A 24351-nucleotide genomic window follows, 5' to 3' on the forward strand; every position below is an offset into this window, starting at 1 on the left:
TATAATAATCGACCTTTTATCACAATTCTACATAAGTTTATACGCTTTCAATTTTACCGATCAATCAATATTTGTTTTTTTTTTGTTCTAATTATTTTTTCTTCAAGTAATTGACAGGAAACCCAGTTTTCAATGCAAAGTACTTTCGTTTTCAATTTAATTTATTTTTATTTTTTTGTAGTTCGTTTATTTGAAACGGTTTTCAATTTATCAAATAAGGAACAATTTAACAACAACGTCATTTTCGTCCACCAAGTAAGTTTTCTTACATTAGAATCGTAAACGAAGGGAAATAATGTTTACATCAATTTGCCTTTGAATAAAATTCAAACGTTGAAGTTTTTGAAAAGGATTGTCAACAAACCTTTTGTCTTGCCGTGCCAGCACAATGTTTTTGCTACATCTATACATCAGTTTGACGGACTAACTTGTAGAGGCGATGATGCGATTCGGGATAGGTACTCTCGATCCTTTTTAACCGATGCTCTGCCGGTGGTGGTCATTTTCGAACGCAGTAACAAATCGTTTGAATTGCTTTTGTATAGGTGAAACTCTTCATATTAATGCGTTCTTCATATTAATGCCTTTCATGTTCAGCACACCTTAGATGTACTTAGTACAGATACTTAGTACAGTTAATTTTCTGGTGAAAGAGAAAAAGAGGTGTTACTTTAAGCTGATTGTATCATCTGGATAATCTAAAGAATATTTCCATTACCTCTTGCTTGGTCACTTTAGCACGAAGAAAACATTTCGATCGATCGACTGCAACAATAAAAGAGCCATGCAGTTCTTGTCCAGGCTCGAAACATGCAAGAATCCACTGATATCTAACTTGGACAAGTAAATGGCCATCCAAGTAGCAAACCTTCGGTATGTGTGGCAGTTGGTTACAAGTGATCATCTTGCTACAGTTTGTGTAATGGTGTATCGAAAATTTTATTTATACGTCGCCAACTAGTTTGTTGTTGAAATAAAAAATGTTTTATGAGTCTTTCTTTTCCGTCGAGCAACCTACGAAAATGTTCCGGCGTGTGGGTCAGGGTTAGCGCTGACAGAGTCTGATTGTATATAGCTGTAAGATGCAGTTGAATTTGTAGGACATTACGGCTTGTCCATAATTGCGTCTAGATTCAAAAGCAATCCCACCAATAAGACAAAATTGACACCAACGACATGAATTAATTCGTTCAAATCGTTATAGACATTCTTTTGTTCCCGGTGGTTCATTGAGTAATCCTTTGGAACTGATTGCAATACTAGTAGCAGAGCTATCTTCCACACATACAGTCTGAAACTCCCGAATCCTGGCTCTGCAAGACCTATGAGACGCGCTTAGCTGAAGAGTCTCCTTTTGGAACAAAACGTCTCAGGTTCATCGGTCAATGGAGTCCTCATTATAATTTATTGCAGCTTCTTGATTTGAATGTGGTATTGAGTTGTACTTTCGTTTTGGTTCCACCTTTTTGTTTGGTAGACTTGAGGTGACAAGAAGTTTAATTTAAGAAAGTTTGGGTTCCATTCATCGAATTTTCGAATTAAATCCAGTCCTGAAATGCCCAGCAAATGTCAAAATGAGGAAACCCTTTGCTGGATTTTTAGTTACGACATGACATAGCTTACCAGAGTCATCCATATGTGGTACGGTTCGGCACACAAAACTTATTTGAGCGGTCCCAAGCAATCGGGCATTAAGGTTGCACAACTGGTAATGAAAAGGTTGAATGTGGAATGATTAACTTGACTTGATGTTAATATTTTTATAGGTGTCCAGTTGATCTCTCCGGAGAAACAGTAAGTCCAGTGGAAAACGACAAACAAGATTTTCCAAGTTAAATGTTTTGCATGGGCTGTTGGAAAATAGATATAATTAGGCGTTTGGAATGGACAACTTCAGCGTAAAACAATTCACTTCACCTGTTTTCGTCCTATGTTGGCGCATCCAGAAAATTGTGTTGAAGATATTGGAGATTCCGTGAAACGTACTCCAAATTTTCCAAGTCACAGTTGGGTTTATGGCGGCAGTCCTGGGATGAGTTTATGGCCACAAGTTGGTTGAGTTGTACCAAGGAAATATTGCGCTGTGCTGGCTATGGTGGTCGCATAACGGTTTTCAGAATAAATGGAGCGCGAACTTCGTTGAGGAACAGAAGAGTTTCGAAACCAAGAACTGTTATTAGCAGGAATTCCCTCACAAGGTCTGGCTGTTTGAATGTATTTACAGTCGCCTGAGTGAGTTGATTTTGCTGTTGATGTACTTTCATATTTTTCACTTTTCTTGGTCCAGTATTGGATGTTTTCGGGTACATTTTGTTGAATCGTTATTCGTGATGGAATCGGATTTAGTCGCTTGGTTGTTGATTTGTAAAGCGTTGTTATGGGTGAATAAAATAGTCCTACCGAATGATATAGTAATTAGCCTGCCCGTGATAATAGTTATTTTTTTTATAAATAAGCGGTAATTACCTGAGCCTTTGTTTTCAATGAAGGTTGTTATAGGCTGGTAGTGACAGTAATTTTGATGAAAAGTCGGCTAAGATGGGCCATAATGGTCAAGCAAATAAAAAAAAAATACCGAACTCGGAAAAGATAACAAACAAAAACAAATTTGTTTACTTTTACCATTACACGCTGAGTCACATAAATGCAAAAAAACATTAGTTTTAAACATGAGCCAACAATTGTGTTAACAGGGCTGAACATTGTGTGTCCACGATTCAATTAAGATGAACATTTGTATGCATTTATAATATGTCTGTTCAATGAAGTTTAGTCGAAACGGGTCGAAACATGTAGAAATTGATTGACAGTTGATCACCTGTCTCTTGTAATTGTAATTGTGCTTTATTGATTTAACGTCAGCCCATCGATATAAAATTGACTCTTTCCAATTGACTTCGACCGATTTCTACCAAGTCGAAACTAATCCTAAAACGAATTTGGCTCCTTAAAGCCTCAAGGTATGAGCCGTTTCAAATAAGAAATTACAAAAAAAAAAAACTAATCCTGCTGCCGAGCTGGATTGGTTTCGATTAGTTTCAACTTGTTTCATTGAACAACGACCTGACCAGTTTCGACCAAAACATTGGCTCGTTGAACATCTATCAGTTGACAGAAACCAGTTGAAACCGATTTTTACCAACGGTTGAACGAAGCTAATGTTACACACAGATATCAAATTCTCATGCAACGTAAGGACAACTGAAACGATACTGCCGTAAATATTGGTTTTAGGTATAACAGTTAAGCACATTTTTAAATTTTTGAATCGGCTAAAACACGCTCTTCCCAACTATGTGATTCTAAATTTAAAACGGATACACTTCCTTTGCAGACACTCAATAATTGAGAGGAATAATCCCATTTTATTAGATAATTGCATATGTTTTGAGTTTCACGCTTAGATAGTCTTCAAATTTATTCTACGAACATTGTTTTTGGCAGAATCATGATTTCAACTATTCTACCAGGATATTAGGCATTTAAAATGTTGTTTCATAATAATACCAGTAATTAAAAATTAAATCATATATGAGAGCCTATTTGACTAATTCTGGGGTGCTGATCACAAATATCCATTAAGTTTTTTTTTTCCTATCAGTCCTTGTTTCGAGATACCTTTTGAAAATAGGTGAAAATTCTTTAAACGAAATTTTCAGTTGTTTGGCAAAGCTATTTGTTATATACATTGCCATTTTTTTTTTTATAAATAAATGTTCAAACTCAATGATCAAATTTCCCGAAGACCGCGAATAATTTTGACTTCTGAGAAAAAATATGATTGAGATTTTATTTTAATTTTTTTTATGAAATCTGCAAAAGGGATTTTACGTTTATTTATAAGGATTCTGTTGTTTCCCCTTTCTTATATTCATATAAGGTTTGCTTTCAAAATTGCTGATTGAACTCACTAATTCGTTGAGCCTAAATGAAAAGCTATTTATTTCATTATATCAAGTGAAGAATAGTGTGACATAATTTTTACTCATGACATGTTTTTATTTGTTAACATCTTTTCTTAATTTATGTTTTGTATAGGCTGGTTGTAGTGGGAAAAAATATTTAATAATAATTATCTCAAAAAGCAATAATTATATCTCATCCAATGTTACCCAAACAGACCAGACGGACTGTTTTAGGATGGTTCCAAAATTGTGTTTTGGATACACCGTTAGTACCGGCCTAAGTCGGCAATGTTGCGGGCAGTAAACTGACACTGTACAGCGATCACTTTTGCAACATGTTGTCATATTGTGAATAGACACGATAATCCCTTGGTCTTCTATTCATTCGCTAAATACCACAGCTCTTCCCCTCCCCAGTTATCGAATATATGGTTGCTAGGAATATTGGTTTATGCTGTCGAGACTCTTTTTGATGCGGCTGTCGACTGTGCAGTCAGAACAAGCGTGAATGACTTTGTTGTTGAGTGTGGCTCGCCAACGGATTTCCGCTTGCGTGAGAGCTGCTAAGAATTATATCCGCGTAACAATACACAAGCACGAGTCCAGCAGTTGGCTAGAATCGAGAAAAATATGTTTGAGATGATAAAAAATGTTAATTTTCATAACCTATTATAAAATCAAACACTTTTGCTCCATATATAATGCTCACTTTATTGATCGTTGATTATCGAAAACACTGCATTTTTACAGTACCATCATAGCTTAAAATGTGTAATTATGAGAATTGGAAACATCATTTAATTTATTTTTATTATAATAAATCTCGCGTGAGCTTTCATTACGTCGTATGAAACAAAATATAAACTAGCAGATTTATTAGGAAAAATACAAAAACTGAAATAAACTTGTCACAACTTCTTTCAATTTAGGATATTTGTAGTCTGGAAAACATATTCTATATGTGAAATACAAATTTTAAAGTTGTTGTGATAACTTATGCAGCAGTTTTCTGTGAATTCTCAAGATGTTTCACACGCCGTAATGAAAGCTCACGCGAGAATTTATTTTTAAATCTGTGAGAAAGGCTCTAATCCACTGTTAAGTGTATTAAATCGGGTTTTTTATATTGAGTTTAGTAATTTTTGCTATCGATTTTCTTTAATCATAATCTTTTTTATAGATTAATAATAAATAATTCAGAAATAAGGAATCCATTATTGTGTCATTTATTTCCAAAGATAATTGACACTCTGTAAGAAAGCCTCCAATCCACTGATAAGTGTATTAAATCGGGTTTTTTTTAAAGGAATCATTTATCAACGAAGTATTATCAACATGAGCTGATTATTCAGTGAAAAAACATTGGTTTTCAAGAGAATAGTCACTGATTTTTCAGTTTTTCCTAAATTTCCATTAATGGCGTATGACAGTGGAAACCGAAAAAAAATATTACTTCAAAAGATCTTTTGTTCAGCTTCAATATTTGGTATTTAAGATAGTAGATAGGTTTCATATTATTTTCACACCGCTCCAACTTAAATGAGGGGGGAGGGCGGTGCTCCCAAACAAAACTAATAAAAATATTCAACATTTCGAACAATTTTCAGAAATAACTGAACCGTTCCACATGCTATTTGGTTTGTAGCCGTTTTCAAGACCGGGAACGGTTTTTATTATACTTTTAAACCTTTCCAAATTCAAAAATAGAGGGCTCCCATACAAGGTTAACAAAAATTTGACCCAATTTTCGGAAACAACTCAACCGATCAACGTGAAAATTGGTGTGTTGCCAAATGTTCAGGAATGGTTTCTATAGTATTTTCAAAGCCCTCCGAACCCGAATAAAGGAAAGGCTGCCATGCAAAATTAACAAAAAAGTGACAAAATTTTAATAATCCTCGAAAATTTTTAGTTTAAAATTGATGAACGTTAGATTTTAGATCTACAAATTTGCCTGTATTCAAATACTCCACCTGCTTCAAAAGCGGCAATTTTTATTTTTATTTACTAGGGTTAATTTATTGAATAGAAGATTCCTCATTTTCAAAGGTAGCATATTCAACTTTCAAATCTTCAAGTTACGTTGAGAATCAAGATAATCGAGAAGCTTAGATGCCATGAAAAATGATTCGCCTTTGAATAATGTTTAAATTTATTTTGAAAGGACGTTCATTGCGTTTATAATAATTTTAACGAACTTATTTTTTCCATGGAAGGGTAGCAAAGCTCATCGGGTCAGCTAGTAATTTAAGAATAAGATTGAGAAATCCGTTCTTTGACCGACCAGTATGAAAAAATAGTCATAAATAGGGTTCTAATTCCTTACATAGAATTGTTTTCAGAAAATAAACTTGAATAATATCAACCCTGAAAAGAGAAAAGATTCATTGTTATTGTCAAAATTAAAAATGTATTCAAGATAAAAAGAGAAGAGTTAAACTTGATATTGATAAAATATCTTCAAGTTTAAAAACTCCTCGGAAATAAGAACGAAACAATAAAAAAGAAAAAAAGTTACATTAAAAATATCTTCTGGCATGAATTCCTTAACAAGATCTTGAATACATTATAGATTGACGGTCGGTGGTGAAGATAGGTGAGGTTGGAAAACTCAACTATGAAAAAATCATCTAATATAAGGTTTCTATAACGCCCGATTAAATCCGGGTTAGCCCGGATATTTTATACAAACTTTGGGAACAGTCCGGCTTGGCCCGGTTGCCCGGATATCATTGGAGAATGCCCAGATTTTGCCCGGATTTATTCACTTTAGCCTATTTTGGCATGATCACTTTCTTGGCATGCCAACATGCCATTTTATGTTTTACAGGTTCCAATTGAACCAAACAAAAAATAATAATACATTTCATTGCGAAGAAATTAATTTGTTTAAAGAGTGTACATAAGACTGAATCGATTTGGGGTAATTTTTGAATTTCTGAAACCCTGGGGTCTCAAAAGCTTCGATTTGGTCAACAAACCATCCATGATTTTTTGTAGAATTTATAAGTAACTTTTACATAAGTAAATTTGAGCTTCTAGGTTTGTATGGGAAAATTGAATATTTTGTACTGAATAATCAAGTATTTGTATAAAAGTGTTGCATGAAAAGTGAACATGCAATACCTCACTAGGCACCCAGCAGTGGTGTCAGTTGAAATAATTTTTCTATCATTGCCAAAAGACATACACCTGTTAAATAGCTGATAACTTTTTTTTTATCTAAAAAGAATCTTTTAAAGATTTCGTATCTTATGATATTCGATAAAGTTCTTCATAGGAAAATTTCTTTGCAAAATATATAAATTGGCACAAAAACCATTAGCAAGCAGGGTTTCACAGAAGAAAAAAAATGATGTCGATTATTCAGTACAAAATATTCAATTTTCCCATACAAATCTAAAAGTTCAAGTTTACTCATGTAAACGTTACTTAAAAATTCTACAAAAAATCATGGATGAGTTTTGGATCAAAACAAAGCTTTTAAGAACCCAGCGTTCAAGAAATTCAAAAATTATCGCAAATCGACACAGTCTAGTGTAGGGTTACCATACGTACTCTTCAAAGAGTACATGAACTCTTTTCCGATCGAGAAATGAGCGTACTCTTCTGTTCGGGAAATCTGGCGGAATATACTCTTTTTTTGTTGAAAGACATTTTATCAGAGAAATGAACTTATTTCTTTCATTTTCCGAGTTTGTGTTCTTAATACGAACTTCCTATATATACAATAAGTGCGAAAGAAATACAACACTTTATGCATTCATGACGCGCAGTACTTCAGGTTTCTCAATTTTGTTGAGTATAAATCGATTAAAACCTAGGTGTTTCGTTGAAAACAAGTTTGCTTTTTCATCAGCAGTACTTTTCTATATGTAAAAAACAACAACTTCGAAAGAATTGAAACCGCTTCTAAGAAAAACTTCTCCCAGGCGTCGAAATAAATTGTGCAGTCAATCAGCGCCTTTGAATATGCAAATAGCTTCCAAACAATTGGCAAAAACCACAACAGCTGTTTGAACTCTTTTTGAAGTGCATCATTTTCTCATGTTTGCGATGTTCTGATTTCTATCTCTTTGAATAATCCAACGATCCTTTGACTTTTCACTAAAAATCTACAAGAAAATGAAAAAAAAAACTCAAAACGATAACTTTCAATTTGTAAAAGAATTTTTTGAAAAGTCATAATTGCCAGGTAAGTCACATAACTAGCAACTAATTGTCACATTTCAATGGCCTTAAAATTGCTGGTTTCTTCAGTTTCTCCTAAATATTTTGAAATATAAATAAAACGTACTCTTTTTGGCGTTCAAGAATATGTCTAGTGTGCATATCGATTTTTCTGATAGATTTACTTTATTAGAGTGGTTAATCTTATTAGATCTACATACGGGACAATGATGTTGGAAATCACCAATTCTCGCGTGAGCTTTCATGACGTCATATGAAATATCATCAAGACTCAGCGAAAACTGCTGTAAAAGTAAGGGAAACAACTTTGAATTTGACATTTCACATCCAGAATAAGTTTACCAAACCACAAATATTCTAACTGTTGGGTTACTAGAGAGCGTATCGAAGACCCTTCTTACAACCCTGAGTCACTGAGGAAGACGGACGATTAAGGGAGATTCATTTGGGAACTGTCAACATCTCTAATTAGCAGCTGATCGCTGCACCTGTCTGATGAGATAGAAGACGAAAAAGTATCAAATTGTATTATTTTGTCCCTTACCAACAACACCATTTTTGTATTGTATCCAGTCCTTTAGTTAATTAGATTCGCCATTCGAAATAGATGATCGTTAGATGTAGTCATGTTAAATTGTAGTTAATAAATGTTAAAGTTCAGCATTGATTTTTCCTAAATAATGTGTTGTGAATAAATAGTACCAAAACCCAAATAAAGTTGTGATCAATTGTGTAACTGTGAAACCCACGGATTTTCATTGCGGAATTGGCACCGATAAACCCCCCCATACGGATCGAGTACTCACCTGAAGGAAGCCCTACCAATTCGCCACCCAGAATCGCCCAACGAACCAATACAGTCCACCCAAGGTACCCCAGCACCCCAACATTTTGGTCCATCCGAACCGGATCAGCCAGCCCAACCCGATAACACCGCTAGAAATCACAACTTCAGTCGCCATTGCTCCGAAAATTTGGCACTAGAAGAAGGTCCCCAAATCAGCACAATTAACTCACAACCAATCAACGCTCATCACTAAGTCACCGGCTCACTATTAGCTGGTAGACTTTAGCCACCTCCGTGCAACAGAAGTCAGCTATCGCCGTTTAAAACTCAAACGTTGCGTTTAGCACTCCTTCTGTTGATTGATGCCTTTGGAATCTTCGACACTGAACATCACTTGGAATCGGCGCTGAATATCACCTGGAATTTCCATCATCCACCAGCCCATCTACCCATCAACACTCCGGTCAGCGCAGGATATCCACCATTTAGCCGCTAAAAACGGTTCTCAGGTAAATTACACGAGAATAGTTATGTTCAGTCTAAGCCTTGGATATTTTCGTTTACTACAACGTTGTTTCCCATCTCATTCGTAAACATCGCACGTGAGACATCTCACCAACCCCAACACGCTACATCGATCATCAACACTACTGCATCCGAACCGACGAATCTCACCACTACCCATCGCTTGGAGCTTTGGGAGAAACGATCACCAACACTACTGGCAGCGTTGACGTCATATCAGCAATCATCAATTTGCGATCATCACTGATTGCAAACTGCCCTGACGTCACCACATCACTTTTCCCAAACACATTTCGGCACTACGGTTATCACCCCAAGGGAATTTCTCAATCACTTTCCGAATCCTAGAGTGGATTGATAAGGCGAATCACATGAACCCGGCTCAACAAACAACATCATATTAATCATCTGCACGGTTGATGATAGATGCGAGAAGCCATTGTTGCTGCCACTGGATATTTTCAAGGTCATATCCAAACCTTGAACTCACCTGGAAGATCCTGTTAAAATCGTTGTTGTTTGGTTTCACGACGAACGGTACCAACCAAACAACACCCGCAAATCGTCACCCGGCCGAATAATCCACGGAAAGCACTTCTCGACCGAACAACAGCACCGATCGCGGAGGTGAGTTAAAAACTGCGCACTTATTTCTACCGTCCGATTACAACTGGCAGCTGAAGCTGTACCGTACCCATACAACCCTATATATACCCTATATATCTCACGAACACAAATTGTACCCCCATATGAATGAGTTTCTGTTTGGCTATTGATTTGGAGCAACGGTATTTTGTATGATGCACTAACGGTACTGTGTGCAAATCGAACATCATACACCGGTCAACAAAATTTTGGATTCGAATATTTTGGAATTGAATCCGTTCAACAAGTTTTCGATCAGGACATCGACGAGTTGGTCATTTACAAATTTAAACACGGAAACGAGGCGTGAAGTTTTCCTCGACTCGGAATTTGAGGCCTGGACGAGCATACCTGTAAAGGTGTTCAGCCTTATTTTTTTTAAAAGTAAGTTAAGCTTCACAGTATATGTTCTTTGCCGAAGCTTGGTCGAATTTGAATATTACATCGATATTTTCTCGTATGTATCCTGTTAACTGATCTGGTCTGAGTACAAATCATCACCACCGCGGCGCATATTGAGGCGTATATTGAGGCGCATGTTGAGGCGCATATTGAGGCGCGTACCCACGTTTTTTGAAGACAACGCACACGTGTTCACGTCAACGCTTTCGGGAGTCGATCGATACCTGTAGAGGAGTGCAACTTTAGTTTCTCTAAAGTAAGTTAAGCTCTACAGTGTATATGTCCATTGCCGAAGCTTGAAATTAGTTCGAATACTCACCTGTTGTTTGTATTATTGTGAATCACTGCGTGCAACCGTTCAACGAGAACCATGGCTACTTCCGGCGCCTCATCGTCTACTAGGAACCCACCGCTGAGGAATCTTCAGACTCGATTAAAGGCGATGCTGGAGATGTTCAAAGCACTAACCATTTTCTCGAATACTTTGGGGGAGGTAACATCGATTCAACAAATCCAGGTGAGGTTGGAAAAGCTGAATGATTTGTGGGACAAGGTCAACGATGCTATCATGGATGTAGAAATGCATGATGAGTATTCGGCAAAGGAAGGCACATGTCCAAGCATTAGGTTGGACTTCACCACACGCTTCTACGATGCTAAGGCGAGCATGTTAGACCGGATCAAGGAGTTAGAAGGCAACGCAGCGAACACCAGTGTTCTGCAGTCCACCCGCATCATGGATTCATCCATTCAGCCAGTAACGGAACACGTGAGGTTGCCCCAAATTAGGCTGCAGACGTTCGACGGCAACATAGATCAGTGGTTAAGTTTCCGGGATCTTTTACTGTCGCTGATCCATTCCAAGGTGGACTTACCGGATGTTGAAAAATTCCATTATCTGAAGGGATGCCTAGCCGGAGAAGCCAGAGCTCTCATCGACCCTTTGGCATTGACAAGGGCCAACTACACCATCGCCTGGGAAACACTGATGACGAGATACAACGATAGTAAGGTCTTAAAACGCAGACAAGTGGCAAACCTATTCAAACTCCCAAAGGTTATGAAGGAATCGTCATCGGAAATTCAGGTATTACTGGAAGGCTTCGAGCGAGTGGTGCAAACTTTGGATCAATTGGTGAAGGCCGAGGATTACAAGGATCTGTTGCTGTTGGAGATATTGTGCGCTAGGCTGGATCCCGTAACTCGTCGTGCGTGGGAGGAACACAGCGCGCTGCAGACCCAGGATACTGTTAAAGATCTCACCCAATTTCTACAAACGCGAGTCAAAATCCTTGCCTCACTACCATCGAAGACTCAGGATACGAAGCTGGAACCCTCACAACCTCTTAAAAAGAACTTCGCCTCTAAAACAAGCTACAGCGCAGCTCAGGTGTCATCTGTAACGTGTATTGCTTGCCCAGAGTCTCATCTGCTTTACACGTGTCCGACGTTTTTAAGGTTGAGTCCATCCCCTCGCGATAAACTATTGAGGCAGCATTCTCTATGCAGAAATTGTTTCCGACGTGGTCATCAAGCTACAGAATGCAGATCCATGCAAGTGTGTCGTAAATGCAGAGGAAAGCACCACACTTTAGTGTGCTTCAGAGAAGATGAAGGAGTATATCGGAACCCTCGAATAGCAACACCCCCCAGAAGAGGTCAACAGTCATCTCAGCCAACAGATACATCAGCAGGAACAATCTCGTCAAATGTTGCCAGGAACCACTCATCGACGATAATCCTCGCCACAGCAGTCGTTTTGGTTGAAGACGACACAGGAAAGGCTTTCCACGCAAGGGCTTTACTAGACTCCGGATCAGAAAGCAACTTCATGACAGAGAGGCTCTGTCAGCGGATGAAGATCTCCCGAAGGCGTTCCAATATCTCGGTGCTTGGGATCGGCAACGCAAACACAAATGTGAAGTACCAGATTTCAGCAGTTGTCAGGTCACGCACAACTAGTTTCGTAAAAAATATGGAGTTTCTACTTCTACCAACAGTTACCGCAGATCTGCCTACTACCAGGGGTGTCATTTGCTCACACAATGAGCTCAATGTGCATTTTTTCCATAGCACATTGAGAGAGCAAAACCGAGCACTACCTGAGCTAGCTGTCCATCAATGTGCCACATCGAAGCAAATCACTGAGCTACGCAGCGGTAGCCCTCAGCTCATTGAGCAGCACAATGTGTACCAGTATACCACCACAACGCTGAATTCAACAAACGAAAACGAATTCTTTCCCAATAAACAAGCAACAGCAACAACACAGCTGAAATTTGGGCGAGCTCGGCCTGCCGGCTGCCGAACACCGTTGCCACAAAAAAATCTGTATCATAAATTAGTCTGATCCTCGCCCACACGTGTCCCAATTTAACAGAATTAAATACACTGATGGTACAGATTTTCGTGGCATCGCTGCTCGGCAGCCGGCAGGCCGAGCCAGATCGAATTTCGTTTGTGTTGTTGCTGTTGCTTGTTTATGAGTTATTTTCTTCCTTGCAAGCAGCCGGTGTGTGTGTCTTCGTGCCGGACTGCATGAACGATGATCGTTTTTATTTTCTTTTGATGAGAAGAAAAAAATATAACGAAGAAGAGTGCTTGCCAAGTTTCTAAAGCCAGAGTTCACATTGAGCAGCACATTGAGCAGAGTGGATCAGCTCATTGTGTTTTTCATCTTTGTGATAAACCTCTCAGTAAATTCGACTATCGGCGCGCAGTAAGAGAGTGAGCAGTAGATATTCTAACGCCGTGCGCGCAGTTCTAGAAATCTTGAGCTCACATTGTGCTTTTAGAACACATTGTGCTGTTTTGAGGAGTATAACACCCCTGCCTACTACCAGCGTTACAGTATCATCATGGAAGTTCCCACAGGGTGTGGAACTAGCAGATCCAGGTTTTTTCCAATCGAAGGCGGTAGATATGGTACTTGGTATACAGCATTTCTTTTCGTTCTTCCAAACCGACAACAAAATCCCGCTAGGCAATGGATTGCCCATGCTGATAGATTCAGTATTTGGTTGGTTAGTCACCGGAGCAGTTGAACACCAGGGTTCAACTCGGCGCATCGTTTGTAATACGGCTTCTACAGTACATCTAGATGAACTTCTCACCAGGTTTTGGTCGTGTGAGGAGATAGGGTCTCCGAATACATTTTCCCCGGAAGAACAACGCTGCGAGGCGCAGTTTGTTCGCACAATCCAGAGGAGTTCTGACGGACGATATACTGTGGGTTTACCAAAGAACGACCAGGTATTTTCGACGATGGGCGAGTCGCGAGGCATAGCACTTCAGCGACTGCATGGCTTGGAACGTAGATTGGCGAGAGATCCCGAGTTGCGAAACCAATACAACCAGTTTATGGAGGAGTACATGGACCTAGGGCACATGCGTAGGGCGCATGTGGGCCCAGAGAAGCGTTGTTATTTACCACACCATCCGGTCATCAAACAGGCAAGCACAACAACCAAGGTTCGAGTGGTATTTGATGCATCGTGTAAGAGCAGCAGTGGCGTTTCTCTGAACGACGCACTCCTGGCAGGACCTGTGATCCAAGACGAACTACGAGCCCTCATCATGCGTTGCCGAATGAAGCAGATAATGATTGTCGCGGATGTCGAGAAAATGTTCCGACAAATAGGTATCGACAGAGTCGACATGCCGCTACAAAGCATTCTGTGGAGGAAGGATTCTTCGGAGGAAGTAGAAACGTATGAACTCACCACCGTTACATACGGAACCAAACCGGCACCGTTTCTCGCCACGAGAACACTGAAGCAGTTGGCCACCGATGAGCAGGAATCTTATCCAATGGGGTCCAAGGCAATCATGGAAGACGTTTACATGGATGACGTTTTAACCGGAACGGATAACGAAGAAGCAGCTTCGACACTTTGCGAACAACTCATAGGGCTAACGAAAAGCGGTGGATTTCGATTGAGAAAGTTCGCATCCAATTCGACGACGGCCTTGCGATTAGTAGACGAGGAAGACCTTGCGTTGCCGCATACGACCGAAATACAATTGGATCCAGACCCGGCAGTCAAAACCCTAGGACTTGTGTGGCAACCCCGAACTGACATTTTGCGATTCAACTTCACCATATTGGATACCCCGGAAAACGAAAGGCTAACGAAACGAAAAATTCTGTCGGCAATAGCAATGTTATTCGACCCGCTTGGTATGGTAGGAGCTGTCACCACAACTGCCAAAATTTTCATGCAGAGGCTGTGGAAATTGGACGAAAAAGGAGAAAGGCTTGGCTGGGATCATCCGGTTCCACCTGAAGTTGAACGAGAATGGCGTAATTTCCATCGGCAGCTCCACTTGATGAACGAGTTGAAGCTACAGCGGTGTGCAGTCATCCCGAATTTCGTTAAGATGGAGTTGCACTTCTTCTCGGACGCGTCGGAGAAGGCGTATGGTGCCTGCGCATACATCAAAAGCATCGATCCACAAGGAAAGATTTCCGTGCATCTACTAGCGTCGAAATCGAAGGTCGCCCCTCTGAAATGCCAGTCGATACCCAGGTTGGAGCTGTGCGGAGCACTTTTATCAGCTGAATTATCCGGAAAGGTACGAGAGGCGTTGAAGGTCGAAATGGAGATGTTTTCCTGGACGGATTCAACATGCGTACTGCAGTGGTTGAAGGCGATTCCTACGACGTGGGCTACGTTCGTTGCAAACCGTGTAGCGAAAATCCAATCAGCGACGGAGAACTGTGTTTGGAGACATGTTCCAGGGGTACAGAATCCAGCAGATCTAATTTCCCGTGGCTTAAATCCCGATCAGATCCAGGATCACAAACTTTGGTGGAGTGGTCCCGAATGGCTACTGAAAAATTATTATCCGGAACAACCCAGCAGCTTTTGCACTGAGGTAACAGAAGCAGAAGTTCGGCATGTTGCAGCGAACCTGACAACAAGTCAGACCGATTTCGGAATGGAATACGTTAGCAAATTCTCGTCGTTCAACAAGCTTATACGCAGCACCGCATACTGGATGCGACTGATGCGAATTTTGAGGAAAAATGAATCAAATCCCAAGAGTTTTCTAACGGTGATGGAGCTTAGAGATGCCGAATACGCCGTAATCCGCCGAATACAGCAGGAGACGTTTCCCGAAGAATGGAAGTGCCTAGCCGAAGGGAAGGATGTTCATCGAAGTTCACCCCTAAGATGGTTCGTTCCACGAATTTCTTCGGAGAATTTGATACGAGTTGGCGGCCGATTAGGGAAATCGGAGGCGTCAGAAGATACCAAACACCCCATAGTCTTACCAGCGAAACACCCTTTTACAGTTATGTTGTACGAACACTATCATCAGAAATTGATGCACGCTGGATCACAGTTGTTGCTTAGTTCCGTTCGTTTGAAGTATTGGCCACTTGGAGGTCGGAATGTCCCCCGGCAGATTGTACACAACTGTAAGCAGTGTTTCCGCTCCAAGCCGAGTCCCATTCAGCAGTTTATGGGTGAACTACCTTTAGCACGTGTAACAAGATCCAGACCGTTTTCCAAGACCGGCGTGGACTACTTTGGACCAGTATACGTTCGCTTAGCACCAAGACGACCAGCAATCAAGGCATACGTAGCAGTTTTCATCTGTCTTTGCACAAAGGCGGTACACCTCGAGCTAGTCTCAGACCTTTCAACGGATCGTTTCTTACAAGCATTGCGTCGATTCACTGGGAGAAGAGGACATTGTTCGGATATCTATTCAGATAATGGGACCAACTTCGTTGGAGCTCGCAATTTTCTTCGAGAATTGCTAAATCTTTTGCGTAACCGTCAACATCAGGAGAAGGTGACCAAGGAGTGTGCAACCAACCATATCCAATGGCATTTCATCCCTCCAGCAGCTCCGCACTTCGGAGGCCTTTGGGAAGCCGCAGTTCGATCGGCCAAGAAGCATCTTCTCAAGGTTCTTGGAGAAAACGCTGTTACCTTCGAAGATATGACCACGATTCTAGTTCAAGTAGAGAACTGTTTGAACTCGAGACCAATCACTGCGTTAAGCGATGACCCAAATAATCTTCAACCATTGACACCCGGGCATTTCTTAATTGGTGAGGCGTTTCAACAACTACCAGAAAGAGACTACAGTGAGATACCGATGAATCGACTAAATCAGAGCCAAGTTCTACAGAAGAAACTTCAGCATTTCTGGGATAGATGGAGTGTTGAGTATCTTACGCAGCTGCAAGGACGGTATAAGAGATGGAAGTCGCCGGTTAAAATATCTGTTGGGAGACTAGTCATCATCAAAGACGATAATCTACCACCCTGCCGCTGGAAGATGGGACGAGTTGAGAAGCTGCATCCAGGATCAGACGGTGTTGTGAGAGTAGTAACTCTGAAGACCGCTACAGGACCTTCTACGCGACCAATTGAGAAACTCTGCATACTACCAGAAGCGTTTCAGCCTCAAGAAGATGACCCACGTTCCTACGAAAACCAGACAGATCAGACCACCCCCTTGTGTTCGTGAGATTGTTCTTTTATTTTCAGAAACGCAAGCGGTTTCAGGATGGGCGAGGATGTTGGGTTACTAGAGAGCGTATCGAAGACCCTTCTTACAACCCTGAGTCACTGAGGAAGACGGACGATTAAGGGAGATTCATTTGGGAACTGTCAACATCTCTAAATAGCAGCTGATCGCTGCACCTGTCTGATGAGATAGAAGACGAAAAAGTATCAAATTGTATTATTTTGTCCCTTACCAACAACACCATTTTTGTATTGTATCCAGTCCTTTAGTTAATTAGATTCGCCATTCGAAATAGATGATCGTTAGATGTAGTCATGTTAAATTGTAGTTAATAAATGTTAAAGTTCAGCATTGATTTTTCCTAAATAATGTGTTGTGAATAAATAGTACCAAAACCCAAATAAAGTTGTGATCAATTGTGTAATTGTGAAACCCACGGATTTTCATTGCGGAATTGGCACCGATAAACCCCCCCATACGGATCGAGTACTCACCTGAAGGAAGCCCTACCAATTCGCCACCCAGAATCGCCCAACGAACCAATACAGTCCACCCAAGGTACCCCAGCACCCCAACACTAACTGAAGCGAAGTTGCTGCTAGTTCATGTCAGTTTTTGCATATTTTTTGCTCTAAAACGTTTTGTTTCATGAACTCACCTTTCTAGTGTAACTGTCAAATTTGAAAACGATTTAAAACTCGAAGATTCATTTGGAAAATTTATTTAACTTGATTTTCGCTGCAGGCTAAAATTGAACCTTGACATAGTACAAGGTCCGATGCCAAATTTGGGCCGGATCGGACCACGAAAAAGGGTCGCTCAACGGGCCTGAAGTTAGTTTGGGATTTTGATACATTTTGTTTGGGAGGTACATGAAAAAACAAGTTTTTCTCCAATATTTTTTGTTGTTTTGTAATGATTTCTTTTGAAAACGGTTTTTCTTGAAGTTTAAATTTTGAAAAATATTTCATCCGAAGATAGCATTTCGATAAGAGTTAAGGTAAAAAGTTATTAAGCTTCAAAAGTATAACATTTTTAGGGATGGTATTTATCATTGTTGATGAGACGTCAAAATGTTAGACCGCCTCGACCGGAACACTCAATTTGAAATTCATGCTATTTCGTCAAATAATGATCGATTTCAATTAGATTGTATAATCTTTGGATTTTTTCAAATATTTGGTAGCAAAACATATTCACATGATCGTTTGGAGAGTAGTCCAGGCGAAACGGTGCGCGAACCTTTTTTTTGATGAAAAACCACAGAAGCATAGTTTTATGATTATAAACGACTTTTGTCCAACGGAAATTTTTCGAGAAATGTTTTTGACTATTTTTTAATCTAAATTGCATAACCACAGGGGCTAAGGAAAATTTAAAAAATCATACAAGGTTTTGATACTTTTTGATGTAAAATTTGACTTTTAAAAATTATACGTAAAGAAGCTCAAAACAAAAAGTTTGATAGTTTTTGTTTCTTTTTTAAATGAACCTTAGAAGTAAAACAAATTTAAGCTCTGGTAATGGTTTTATAATGATTGGAAAGTGGAATAAGAGAATGTTTTTGTATGCTCCAATCATGTTAAATGCCGCTTTCCTAAAATAACAGGTTTATAAGAATAAATATATAATTTTTATAGTTAAAACTTCGAATTTAAGCTCTATTCATCACTTTTAGAAGATCTCAAAACAGATTGGATAAAGTTTTTCTTAGGGATGAACTGCCTCAAAAATATGTTTTATTCTATAAAATAATAAAAGAAATAGATTTCAATAAAACTTCAGCTTTGTCGTATGAAACGTATCAGTTTCTAGCATTTCCAATGAAGTTTAACGGAAATATTGCCGAAATAACAGAAATTTTGCCTAAAACATAAATAGGCGCATTTAGCCCGCACGGTTTGAGGTTCGGCAATTTTGACAACAGTTATAATAAAATCGATTTCTCAAAAACTGAAGGAGATTTCAACATAAAAATTACTTCAATGTATAAAAAAACAGCAGCCTGCTCATGTGTATATAGTTTTTGTACACATTTTCGATGCAATATTTGATTAAATCAGTGTTCTGCTTAATAGGCGCATATAGCCCGCTTCCCCCCTAGAGTAAATTAAAGGGAAATGAAATTCGGATTTGATCCCAAATTGTGATTATACTGTTAATTTTAAATTGTGCGTAAACATAATGGAAAATCCTTTAAATATTTGTCATCAAAAATTATTTGTATCCCCGACAGTATTTAAATCATTCTATTTTTCTCGTAATAATGTCTTAGTTAGAGGTAGAAAAGTTCATATTCACCGGAAAAAAATTGTTTGTAAATGCTTCCAAAATTCATCCAGTAGGGAGTGAATAGATTTTTTTTATCGTCGAAACACTTAAAACAAAATAAACTTTCATTTTCAAGTTGAGCACGATTTATTTTCAAGGGTGCAACTCTCAAATCAAAGAATGTTATGGATCTAATAAGTAAAAATTATTCAAGAAGAACTATTTGCATATAAAGACACAAAAACATCAAACAAAATTTTTTATATGATTCTATGAATTGGATATTTTTTCATAAATAATTTCCAACAAAAAAAAATCAAACGATCTCAATAAAAACAACTCTACTACCCCGCTAATTAAGACGCCACTGCCCTAAGTGTGACCGCCCAAGCCAGAGGCTTCTAATTGATCACCTCCACCCGCGAAAAAACGAGAATCAACCAACAAAATGCTGTGAACGCGCTGAAGCGCCGTGAGAGCAAGTCGATGCACAAATTGTAGTACGATATTCCAAACGCTGCCAGGCCCTGAGTGATGCCCTGTGATATCTCAACTCGACAACATACCTACTAGGAGGGTAATACATGGCTGCTTCTAAGCTATCTCTTTCCATATATCAACGACTCGGCGATCGCTGATGCCGCTCAGTTCACAACTGGACGATCTACGGGTAGCAACCATTTTTTTTCTGAACAATCGTTGAACGAATCGTGCTTTTTTGGTTTTGGGGGAAGCGTGAGTTGATTGAAAAACAAATAACACTCCAAGAATTTTGGGATTAATTTTCTCGTGAAAATTAAAGTGACTCTCCTCGGTGTGTGAGTGTTTGTTTTGATTGTGAAGGACTACGGCAATTTTTACATCACGTGGAAAGTGTTTGCTCAATTAAATATTTTTCCCGCCCTGTTCGTCAATGGACTTGATGAATGAACCGTTCTGAGTGAGGCACATCAAAGAGTGGATAGGAAAAAAAGTGTGAAGAAGAAAATTGTCTGAGTGATTCTCGAGATAGTAGCTCTGGCAGTTGTTGTTGGGCTAAGTGATACCGACTTTTATGCTTGAGCAACTGCTGAAGACGAACAACCCAAGCCATCGACCACCCCCGTTTTTCTTGGAGGAGCCGCAAAAAATCTGCCGTAAGTGTGCTTTTGATTATGATGAAAGCTGCCGGAAGTTGGGACGGCTTTAAGGGGGGTTAAGAAAACTTCCTTCCGGTTCTTTGGGTTTCTGGTTCCTGTTTTGCTATAATTTTGAAGGATCGTCAGATTCTTCTGAACCCGTGTTGGACTATTTGGAAAGTTCTCTCTAGGAAGAGTGTTTGTGTTGACGCTGGCTCATAATATGATGTTCAAGTGGTTCTATCATGGAGATGTTAATAGCTAACAGGAGAGTGAGGAACTACTTCCGGATTGAGTTCGTCCATCGAATGCGCTAAAACTCGTGTACACGATTAGCGTGAGAGACGTGTTGAAGTGCTTTCGACACGCAGAAAGTGGCCATCCATTCTCAACCACTACCGGTGATGAAATTTGCTGCTCGCACTCGTTTATGGAATAGGTACTCTCGTAAGGTACTTGAGCTAGAACTTTGAGAAGACCGCCACCGAACAAGTAGGAAAAGAGCAAAAAATCCGGGTGTGGTTCCCTGTTGGCACTCCTCAGCGGCTATTTTCGGTTAAGGGGGGGGTAGGGTCTAACGAGTAAAAAAAAACACCATTTTCACGATTTTTTTCTAGAGCTATCGTTCAAACAAATGTATTCAAATTTTTTGCATTATACAAAGCATTGTTAAAAGAACATTTAGTAATTTTTTCGTAGAAAAATATTGAAAAAATGAGCCGGTGACGGAGCATTTTCGAGGATGCCGTTTATAAAACAGGATTTGCGGTGGACACTGTATCTCAGCACAGAATCATCTGAAGTCAAAAAATCAGAGCAAAATATTTTTAATAGATATTTTTCTGGACCCCAACGTTTTTATTTAACTAAAAAATATTTTTATGAAATTTTTGTGGCTGTTTGAAGTAAAAACTACGATTTTTTACTTAAAAATCCGCCATTTTTCACCTGTAAAATCTCCCCAAAGTAAAAAAATCGAAAAAGAAAAACGTTGGGGTCTGGTATTTTATATGTAGAAAATATGTTCCAAATTTGAAAAGAATCGGATAAGTAGTTTTCAAATGACGATGTCCACGGACTTTAAAAATGTGCTTTCGAGAAAAACGCGTTTGAAGTTTCTGCTCTTGCTTTCTTGCAGTATAAGATAGGGGGAGATAAAGGCCTATAACTTCTACAGTTTTGCTTCAATTGACTTGAAAATTTCACACAACATTCTTGAAATGTTTTACAATAAGAAAATAAAAAAATAAAAAAATCGATTTTTTAAAAGTGTTAGACCCTACCCCCCCCTTAATGATACCCAGCTATCTGCTGCTGTGAACTATGTGTGCTAGTCTGGAATCAAGCGGACATCCTCGAGCGCGTCTTCCATATTGATTGGAGGACGTACTACCGTTGGGCAAAGTTCATTCCGGCAACTCAGGGGCAGATTCCCGTTTTGAATGGACCTGGTTGCGATGTGTCGTCTCAGTACACGCGGGGCGGCTTCTCAATGCATATTCATTATCCATCGTCACGATTCTGAGCCATTTTGCGCCGACTAGCCGGGTGACCCCCGCCTTGGCGCTTGTGTCCGAGATTCGCAGATAGATGACTCCCACCCCGCCGCCGGCCAGAAGTTCTCACGGGTCGGTCGCCGTCTCTATCGATTGATACGGAACAATTCACACGCGGCTATAAACATCTCGAATGATAAATGATTGAACTAATGGAAAATTGTCGATAGGTGTTGTAACTGAGGGATTCTGGAAGTAAATCCCCGCCGTGGTGCGGGTGGATTTTCTATTCAACTTGAATGGATTGAAATTTAAATAACTTTATTTATATACACGTAGCTGGTGCAGGTGACTAATGAAAATTGACTAGTTCGAATGAGATGCCTACAGTTTATTCTATTTTTAAATTAAAGTATTTACTTAGAAGAAAATTCATGAAGCGTGAAGCAAATAACCGTCATACGAAGCATCACGCAACAAAGGGTTAGATGCAATATATGTATGGGAGAGTGGGGAATTATGGGCCACTTTTTTTTCGTTGTTCCATAACTTCTTTATTATAAAAGATAATCTGAAAATAAGAAATGGTATGGTTTTCCACATTTTCAAGGTATCATAAGGTATTTTTTTAAAAAAAATTATGAGTTATTTTCCCCAAATTCTGACTGTTTGAAAAAAAGCAATACTTTTTTGATTTTGAAAAATGGTGGGGAATCGTGGGCCACCAAATCCAAATTGACCAAATAACATGCAAAGTTCATGAGTTGACCCAAAACTGTGATTTCCTAATTCATTTCGTTATTTTAAAGCAATTTCAGATGATGAAATAAAAAAGAGAGCTGTGTATGATTGCATAGATTCCAAACCCTGGCTCGCAAACATTTTGGCAAAATTTCTTAAATAGGATGTACAAAATATTTTTCTTAACTCTTCATTTGGCATAATAAAACTTTGCAGATATGAAAAACGTATTTAAAGTTCGGAATGTTTATAAAAACATAAAAATATAGGTGGTTCAAGATGTGTGGCCCACGATTCCCCACAAGCTATGATTTGCAGATTGGTAGCGTTTGTGTGTCTTATTGATGTTTCATCAAAAATTCCTTTTCCACGTGAAAGATCATGACAAAACCAAGATCATAAGCGTATGAACATATTTTTGTAATACACTTTACGTTTCCTATCGATAAAATTAGCGGGTGTTTTTTTTAATTATGTAAGTAAATTTTTCTAACTATCATATTTCTAACATATGATGCGTATTTCAGTCAACAACAACAATGAAAGTTGGTTTGAGATTTTTATCTCAACACACATCTGAGATATTAAAAGTGGCCCACGATACCCCACTCTCCCCAATGTATACCACAACACTTATCAATTTTTATTTTAATATAATGTTATAAAGTTATCCTTCAGTGATAGCAGATTGATGATGAAATAGTTTCTCATATCGTGAGCGTGATCTGGCGAACGTGGGGTGCCCGAGAAATTGGAGAACGGTTGCTATGAACCGAGTGAATTTTAGGAATTATGTTCGTCAAGTTATGTCGTAAGACGGAATACTATGTAAATAAAAATAAAATAAATAAATAATCGTGAGATTGTTTTTAAAGTTTTTGCTTCTCATAGAAAATTTAAAAAATCGAACAATAGATGTACAAAATTGGACATTATGCGTTGGAGCAAAAAAGTTTCCCAATTTGAGGGATTGGCTTGATGATATCACCTAAAAATTTTATACCGCTTTTATTATCCTAATTTAATATTGTCGGTGTGAACATATTTTTTAACAATTACCAATTTTTTTAAATTAATATTTTTATAATTCAGTTACCAGTCTGAGCTCAAATGCATCCAAATGCAATCCATCCAATCCATCCAAACATTAATTTTAATGATTTGAGCTAGTAGAATTTTGTGTAGTATTTTCTCCCCTATATGCAGCACCCTTTTGTTTTTTCTTTAAAAATATTTTTGACAGAAAAAATGTAAAATTTAATTCTTACAAAACCAAAAATCAATGCTTCATCTGTTATGGCATCACTGATATATCAAAAACAAGGTTTTCATTTGATTTTTCAACTAATACAAAGTTTGTTACAACTCATCCCTTTTTCTTGGTAAGGTGAAAATTGCATGTTTTTGTGAATCTAAAAATAACTGGCGCAACCAATAATTTTTCTGACCACGTCATTTTGATGTCCCATCAACCTTAAAACTTTTAATGTACAAGTGGTATGATTATCTGTGGATATTAAGTATTAAGAAGCCATTGGAGTTGATAAGTGTTGCATGATGCCCCAGTTGACGGTAATATTCAGGAGAAATTCTTATCATTTTCTTTATCAAATATTTATATAAAGTTTAATGAACGTTCTACGAAAAACGTCAGAGATGAGAATAAAAAAATTTCAATTTCTACAAATATAGCATACTAGCTGACCCGGAGTGTTTTGCTACTCCTTCCATGGATAAAATGAAGTTCGTTTAAATGATTTCAATTAAAATAAATTTCTTTC

The 24351-nt window shown here is 38.7% G+C and overlaps 3 protein-coding genes and 1 long non-coding RNA gene across 4 annotated transcripts in view; 3 read left to right on the plus strand and 1 right to left on the minus strand.

Moving 5' to 3' along the window:
* Window positions 1-253: 253 nt before the first annotated feature.
* LOC129749603 (uncharacterized) lies at window positions 254-2590 on the minus strand. Its single transcript, XR_008738100.1, has 5 exons — window positions 2467-2590; window positions 1918-2396; window positions 1624-1850; window positions 719-1550; window positions 254-643 (listed from the first exon to the last, which is right to left on the minus strand). It is a non-coding gene; the product is annotated as an uncharacterized LOC129749603 (long non-coding RNA).
* Window positions 2591-10825: 8235 nt separating this feature from the next.
* Window positions 10826-12805, plus strand: LOC129742827 (uncharacterized). The gene has a single exon (XM_055734767.1). The coding sequence runs from the start codon at window positions 10826-10828 to the stop codon at window positions 12803-12805; it is 1980 nt and encodes a 659-aa protein (XP_055590742.1).
* A 44-nt stretch (window positions 12806-12849) lies between these two features.
* On the plus strand, window positions 12850-16944 carry LOC129742828 (uncharacterized). Its single transcript, XM_055734768.1, has 2 exons — window positions 12850-12911; window positions 13251-16944. The coding sequence occupies exons 1-2, from the start codon at window positions 12850-12852 to the stop codon at window positions 16942-16944; spliced, it is 3756 nt and encodes a 1251-aa protein (XP_055590743.1).
* A 2891-nt stretch (window positions 16945-19835) lies between these two features.
* LOC129744981 (protein yellow-like) overlaps window positions 19836-24351 on the plus strand; it is a 92040-nt gene continuing 87524 nt past the window's right edge. Inside the window, exon 1 of the mRNA XM_055737802.1 lies at window positions 19836-20351. The gene's annotated coding sequence lies outside the window, so the exon portion shown is untranslated. The remainder of the gene's footprint in view (window positions 20352-24351) is intronic.

The sequence above is a fragment of the Uranotaenia lowii genome, chromosome 2, assembly GCF_029784155.1.
Source record: "Uranotaenia lowii strain MFRU-FL chromosome 2, ASM2978415v1, whole genome shotgun sequence".
NCBI classification, from domain to species: domain Eukaryota; kingdom Metazoa; phylum Arthropoda; class Insecta; order Diptera; family Culicidae; genus Uranotaenia; species Uranotaenia lowii.

Bases quoted from the DNA above. Each gene is read 5' to 3' on its own strand.
- LOC129742828 (XM_055734768.1), top strand. From the start codon at position 12,850: ATGGTACAGATTTTCGTGGCATCGCTGCTCGGCAGCCGGCAGGCCGAG. The intron at 12,912-13,250 runs GTTTGTGTTGTT...TTGTGCTTTTAG, and splicing joins GCCGAGCCAGATCGAATTTC to AACACATTGTGCTGTTTTGA.
- LOC129742827 (XM_055734767.1), top strand. From the start codon at position 10,826: ATGGCTACTTCCGGCGCCTCATCGTCTACTAGGAACCCACCGCTGAGG.